General features: G+C 43.5%; 1 protein-coding gene across 1 annotated transcript; it reads right to left on the bottom strand.

The window, feature by feature from the left end:
* Positions 1 to 4335: 4335 nt before the first annotated feature.
* On the bottom strand, positions 4336 to 6612 carry LOC133464115 (homeobox protein vent1-like). Its single transcript, XM_061746102.1, has 3 exons — positions 6354 to 6612; positions 5228 to 5460; positions 4336 to 4590 (listed from the first exon to the last, which is right to left on the bottom strand). The coding sequence occupies exons 1-3, from the start codon at positions 6610 to 6612 to the stop codon at positions 4336 to 4338; spliced, it is 747 nt and encodes a 248-aa protein (XP_061602086.1).
* Between the last annotated feature and the right edge of the window lie 590 nt (positions 6613 to 7202).

Here is a 7202-nt window from a genome sequence, read left to right as displayed (position 1 = left end):
TACTCACATGAATCAGTGTTTCCTGCACTGATCATTCATCATGACAGGGGATTAATAATCGAACCGTTTAGCTGTTTCCAACAAATGGCATGGCGGTGTGGAAGCAGCAACACTTGTGCAGACTTCAGGGCGCCATCCTTTAGTCTTTCAAGTAAGTGCGAATTGTTCAATCACGACACAATAAAGCGCGATGGATCTCAATGATCTCGCAGTTAAATGGCTTTGATGTCCCTTTGAAGATGCAAATCTTTGCAGCAGTGGAGATGGTGATGGTGATGAACACAGCAGCTCAGAGACTCAGGGGAAAATAAATCCATTCCCCGACAGATGCAGACGCGCATTTTTCCTCCTTTTAAACTGTCTGTCTGTTTGTTTTTGTTGTGTTTTTTTGGGATTGGGGGCGTTTATGCCTGAGAGAATCTGAAGCCACTTGAATGTGAAACTGCTGCTTCTCCTGTCAGCCTTTTTTGCCACTATGACAAGTGTCTGAGAAATAGAAAGCATAAACGCTTCACCGCTGCACCATTTGTTGCTCATGGTCTGGTTAACATCCCTGTCCTAACTGATGGCAACGCCAAATCCAGTGGCTCTAATTACTTGAAGTGTTTGCAAATGTTTTATTACAACAAAATAGCTGCTTTGAACGCAATTTTATCCAAAGCCATTGGGTTAAAATCACGTCTTTTCATTTTTTTCTTTCTTATTTTATTTTGATTCACTGGAAACCTATTGATTAAACTCTGCTCATTATATGAGAAATATGCATTAATAAAGGCTCTCAACCGAAGAAAACATCACCGATAGCGTTAGTTGAAAGAAATCAATACGTTTATTTCTTAGAAGATTTGAAAAACATTTACAATCAATCAACTTAGATCAGACATTAAGTGCTTTGGAGAAGAAAAAAAAGCAAGTCCTCTTTTAAAGAGAATGATGAAGGAACATCCAGATTCCAGATAGAGAAAGAGGACGGAGCCGCTTCAGCAGAAGTGCGTCGGGGGGCCGGCGGGGTGACAGCGGGGCGGGTGGAGCAGCGCGGCCGGGAAAGGCGCACTGTGGGGCGGCTGCGCTCGAGCGAAGCTCCCGCTGAGCGCCGGGAGCTGTCCGCTCAGGAGGGGGTGCTGAAACAGCAGCGGCGGCAGCAGCGCGGCCGGGACGGCCAGGCAGGGCCGGGATGAGCCCTGGACCTCACGTTTCAGCTTCATCCTCCTGTTCTGAAACCACGTCTTAACCTGGAAGACAAACCAGAGAAAAAATGGTGAATTATAGACAAATAAAGGGTGTCAAGTAACGAAGTACAAATACTTCGTTACTTAAGTAGAAATGTTGGTTATCTATACTTCATGGAGTAATTATTTTTGGGACGACTTTTTACTTTGACTCCTTACATTTTCACACAATTATCTGTACTTTTTACTCTTTACATTTTAAAAACAGCCTCGTTACTCTATTTCATTTCGGCCTTTTAAGAATAAAAGAAGGAAGGAAGGAAGAATGAAAAGAAGGAAAGAAAGAATGAAGGAAGGAAGGAAGAATGAAAAGAAGGACAGAAAGAAGGAAGGAAGGGAGAAAAGAAGGATGGAAGGAAGGAAGGAAGAATGAAAAGAAGGAAAGAAAGAAGGAAGGAAGGGAGAAAGGAAGGAAGGAAGGAAGGAAGGAAGGAAGGAAGGAAGGAAGGAAGGAAGGAAGGAAGGAAGGAAGGAAGGAAGGAAGGAAGGAAGGAAACAAGGAAAGAAGGAAGGAAGGGAGAAAAGAGGAAAGGAAGAAGGAAGGAAGGATGGAAGGATGGAAGGAAGGAAGGAAGGAAGGAAGGAAGGAAGGAAGGAAGGAAGGAAGGAAGGAAGGAAGGAAGGAAGGAAGGAAGGAAGGAAGGAAGGAAGGAAGCTCTAAACTCTAGTATCTATACTTGTACCTGAGTAATGGATGTGAATACTGAAGACACCTCAATCACCTCGAGTACTGGTCACAGCAGATCCTACCTGAGTTTCTGACAGCTTTAGCTTCTCTGCGATCTTCCTCCTCTGTGTCGCTCCCAGGTATTTGTATTTACTGAAAGTATTTTCCAGTTTATTGATCTGCTCGGAGCTGAACTTGGTCCTGGTTCTGCGCTGCTGCTGCGCATGCGCGGCCTCGCCCTCGCTGTCGTCCCCCAGCTCGCTGTCCGACCCAGATGTGCAGCCGTAACTGTCTGACAGGAGAGAAAACACTAATTAATTTACTCATAATCGATACCACACACAAAAGGCTGGTCGATCGCGGGTCTTCAGTAAAGTATTATCAGTAAAGAACTCACTATTTGGCGAGGTCGGGGAGTATTGGCTTCTTGATCCTGCTGTCGCAAATTCCTCCAGTTCACAGTGAACTGATTTCTGTACCTGAATCTCCTCATAATAACTTTTAGAAAGCCACTCAACAGAGAAGTTTGCCATAACTAATCCGAGCAGAGATCCACAGGTATTTGAGTAACAGTCCGGGGGAGAGACTGTTAGTTAGAGCTTTATAGGAGGGACAGACGTCTTTATTTGCATATGCAAAGAGACCCCGGCGGAACCATAGAAACTTGATGGCGGTTGTAATTGAGCTTAATAGAGGATGGCTTGTAGTTTTTCTCGCGTTTGTGGCGCCAGTAAGTCTGAGTATCAGTTACCTGGCATCTGCTTATAAATGATGTGTCTGCATAAAGGGATTGACGGCCGCATCCGCCCAGGCCTTAACGCAGAAACACAGATCTCATGCACTTGAAAGGCTGGTTTTACTGTATGTTCTGTCTTTAAAAAAAGCCCCTATTGTGCCAAAAAGTGATTGCCTGCCAGAATCTGATTTCTTCTGATTTCTGGCCGCGGGAGCGCGCACACCAGCCGCGGGAGCGCGCACAGCGATAGCGCTAAAACGTCAGATTTTCAGATTATGAAGCTCAAGAATGAGATCAAGTCATATTTAGGCAGAAACAACTTTTCATTAACTGTATTTGGCCTTCAATCAATATTTGGCAGGTTAAAAATGCCTATTTTGTGTTGTAATGGTCATTTAAAAGAGTTAAACGCAATCCTGTGAGCTCTAGTGTTTATATTATGAAGCTCAAGAATGAGATCAAGTCATATTTAGGCAGAAACAACCTTTCATTAATTGTATTTGGCCTTAAATCAATTTTTGGCAGGTAAAAAGGCCCATTTTCAGGGGAGAAATCAGAATCTGGCAGGCAATTCAAATTCAATCACTTTTTGGCCCGACACCCCCTCTCTTCACAAAACGATAAGTAAGACATTTCCAGACTGTCAAGAATAAGATACACTGCAGTCGCAAAAAACATACTGAGCTTCAAACGCTCGGTGATTAAATTTGGTCGGGACTTGTGTCAGAAAACATAGATAGAGAGTGAGAAAGTTCTATTTGAATGGAGCATTTGGTAAGGGGAACCCTCATGACCCAGAAACCCAGGTAACATGTAACCAAAGACTAAAACAAAAGGGCTTTCTAACCGGTTTTGTTAATAAGTGTCAATGTGGCGCGTCCTCAGTTCCAAACGTGTGATCTCTTAATTGCGCCAAATGTTCAAACCAAGTTTCTCTATCTCCAAATCTCGTCATACAATCAGGTTTTTAACCCCCAGCCTTCAGACTTCACATAGATTTCAGAGATCAGACTGTTTATACAAAAGCGCAGACTCTCTGGAGCCAGGCCGGGGCTCTGTAAGTGTAAACTCATCAATGAGCGGCTTAATTAGGACTAATTGTTTGACTGCGATCTCCTCTTTAACTGGCGTTTGACGTGCAGAACAAAAGGGGAACAAAAGAAGCCCTTGAGCAAGGCATGTGGTCAGCCTTTGGTGACAGATGCAACAGGTAAAACAATAGTACAGGAGGCGTTTATAGTGAATTTGATTCTTATTGGTCAGTCTTCAATGATTTAATTCACTTTATTTTGTTTAGTTTGACTGGACTGTGTTCCATCTTGTATTGATATTAGAAGAGAATCAAATCAGGAGATCCATACAGTTGGTTTACTCATCTTTATCAGCTTTTTTCTCCAACCCCCCTCCCTTTCCTGTTAAGATGAAAGAGGGGATGATCTATTCATTTGAAACTAATCCTGCAATAAAGATTATATCATCAGCTTTATCTTTGAGAGGCGGCGACAATCAGGGAACAAAAAAAAAACAATGCATACCAGTGGCTGCGTCATAAGATAAACTTTATTCAATCATAAATAGAGCTTTCTGTCATTATATACATTTTTACGTCAAATAAAGTACAAAAATTACAAGAACAAATCTGGATTGCACATTTTTTTTTTAAGTGTTTGAGTCGCAGGAGTCTTTCTTTGTGACAGCTGGTTTCAGTAGAAATGCGGGTGTCGGATCAGGACGTGCTGCGGGTGGAGCGGGATCTGGTGCTGCAGCAGCAGCTGCGGGAGCGGGAGCGGGAGCGGGAACAGACCCCGGCCCGTGTCCGGGTAGCGGGGCCCGGGCCCGGGCACCACCTGGTACTGGACCCGGTGCAGGGGCTGGAAGGCCGGGGGGATCTGGGGGGACAGGTAGTCCTGCATCTCCCGCTTCAGCTTCATCCTGCGGTTCTGGAACCAGGTCCGAACCTGGAGACAAGCAGGAAATCAGTCAGTCAGGAGCGATGCAAAGTTTAGAGAATATGACACATTCCATGCACAAGAAGTTTTACTTATAAGTAGGCTATATATTTAAAATGCATTAAAAAGTAAAAATAATTGAACAAATCAGATGCAAGAGACTACATCTAGTAAGAAAACAGTTGTAAGGTTCTCTATTCGTGCAGTACTGAAAGGTTCTATCAAAGATGGCAATATTTCATGCCTGTTAGTGCTTCATTCAGGTGTTTTCATATAATTTTTCTTTCCTTTTTGCAATTTTATTTATGTGTGGGTGTGTATTTGCATTATGGTGTTTAGAGTGAGCTGTTTTCTTTTTTTTCTTCTTTTATTTCTTTTTATTTCTTTATTTTCTATTCTTTTTTTTTGCTTAATTAATTCTTATCCTGCTATAATTTTATATCCATTTATTTGAATTTTCTTTTTATGTTTCTATGTTGGAGGGGTTAAAAAAAAGGGAAAAAATCTTTCACTTGCGATTTTCTTTTAGTGTATGTAGTGATCTTTCTATTGTTTTTTTCTCTTCTAAATAGTTATAAAGATGTATGTACCATTGTTACTTTGGCTATTGATCTCAATAAAATAAAAAGTTGTAATCTGTTCCCACCTGAGTTTCTGAGAGGTTCAGCCTCTGCGCAGTCTTCACTCTCTCCCCGGCGTCCAGGTATTTGTGCTTGCAGAAGATTTTCTCCAGCTTGCTGATCTGCTGCGGGGTGAACTTTGTGCGCACTCGGCGCCGCGATCCGTCTTTCTCCGTTTCTCCTTCCTCCTGCAGGGACAGACACTCCGAGGAAGCAGCTTCGCTCTCGTAGCCCGAGGAATAACCGCTCACTTCTGAAACTGGAGGGAAGGAAAGACACAAGTGGTTACAAATCTGCAACTAATCCTGCAAAACCTTAACGTTGGTTGTAATTAATTAGGACTTGGAGACTTTGGCACATTCCATGCACAAGAAGTTTTACTTATAAATGCATTCAAAAGTAAAAGTTTAAAGGCAGAACGTACGAATGATTAAACAAATCAGACGCAAGAGAAACATCTAGTTTAAAAAAAGTTGGATTTCTTTTTTTAAATACCACATTTGTTTATTTCTGCCTAAAGAGCGAAATTACCGGTGTCGTGCCAAAAAGAGATTGCCTGCCAGAATCTGATTTCTCCCCTGAAAATTGCTCTTTTTACCTGCCAAAAATTGATTTAAGGCCAAATACAGTTAATGAAAGGTTGTTTCTGCCTAAATATGACTTGATCTCATTTTTGAGCTTCATAATATAAACACTAGAGCTTACAGGATTGCTTTTAACTCTTTTAAAAGGACCATTACAACACAAAATAGGCATTTTTACCTGCCAAAAATTGATTGAAGGCCAAATACAGTTAATGAAAATTTGTTTCTGCCTAAAATCTGACTTGATCTCATTCTTGAGCTTCATAATCTGAAAATCTGACGTTTTAGCGCTTTCGCTCAACGGGGCTGCTGTGCGCGCTCCCGCGGCCACAAATCAGAAGAAATCAGATTCTGGCAGCAGGGAATCACTTTTTGCACAACGGGGGTGCCTTTTTAAGACAGAACATAAAGTAAAACAAGCCTTTCAAGTGGCCTAAACGCGCATTAGATCTGTGTTTCTGTGTTAGTGGCTTTTTGGCACAACACCGGAGTCAAATTCCTTGTTGGACAATGTCCGAACCTGGCCAATAAAGATGATTCTGGTTCTGATTCTGATTTCCAAACTTACTTGGTGATGAGCACTTTGCTGGAGTTAGAGATGAGCAGAAACTGTCCTGGGGTCCCCGGATCTCCTCTAGTTCCGCAGGCCTGGACGGTTTGGGTTTTGGCTGCAGGTAACCTTTCCCAAACGCGGGCGCGCTCGGCTGCACCAGGCAGGGGACGTGCGGTCTGCGCTCCTGCACCTCCGCGGGGCCCTGGGGGTCCTGGGGGCCCTGAGGGCCCTGGTGACTCTGGGCCAGCCAGTCCACGGAAAAGTACTTGACCATGTTGCTGCTCAGTGACCTGTTCCTTCTTCAAATGTCCCAGAGAGAGAGAGTTCCTGCGGCCCCTCGGCCGGGGCTTTATTTATAGGGGCCCCTGGCCCCGGCACCAGCCGCTCATCTGCATATGCAGGGCCCCTTGTTAGCGCCTGATCGATCCCTGTGATTAGCGGATAATGGCTCGTTATTGAAGTCTTTACATTTCCTGTGAGTGTGTGAAGAGCTGGCGCCAGCGAGTCTGCAGGGCCGACTCATCTGCATCTGTCTGAAACTGGTGTGTGTGTGTGTGTGTGTGTGTGTGTGTGTGTGTGTGTGTGTGTGTGTGTGTGTGTGTGTGTGTGTGTGTGTGTGTGTGTGTGTGTGTGTGTGTGTGTGTGTGTGTGTGTGTGTGTGTGTGTGTGTGTAACAGCTGATCTCCTGCTGAGGTCGGGACCACACTGAGCTTCTTGCATACAGTCAGTTACAGTTTTTCACAATTGTTTAAACACATTTCCTGATAGACTAACTCACTTTCTCAAAACTCTAAACACAAATTACAAAACTCACACACAAAATTCAAAATCCTATACTTCTCTTGCAAAAGCACATTCTACCCT

Source organism: Cololabis saira, chromosome 17 (genome assembly GCF_033807715.1).
Source record: "Cololabis saira isolate AMF1-May2022 chromosome 17, fColSai1.1, whole genome shotgun sequence".
Classification (NCBI taxonomy): domain Eukaryota; kingdom Metazoa; phylum Chordata; class Actinopteri; order Beloniformes; family Belonidae; genus Cololabis; species Cololabis saira.
This window is presented reverse-complemented; position numbering and strand designations above follow the sequence as displayed.

What these genes read in the sequence shown, in the direction of transcription:
- LOC133464115 (XM_061746102.1), bottom strand. Translation starts at nt 6,612, where the DNA reads ATGGTCAAGTACTTTTCCGTGGACTGGCTGGCCCAGAGTCACCAGGGC. An exon ending in AGCAAAGTGCTCATCACCAA is followed by an intron (nt 5,461 to 6,353) that starts GTAAGTTTGGAA and finishes CCTTCCCTCCAG; the next exon opens with TTTCAGAAGTGAGCGGTTAT. An exon ending in TGAACCTCTCAGAAACTCAG is followed by an intron (nt 4,591 to 5,227) that starts GTGGGAACAGAT and finishes GCTTGTCTCCAG; the next exon opens with GTTCGGACCTGGTTCCAGAA.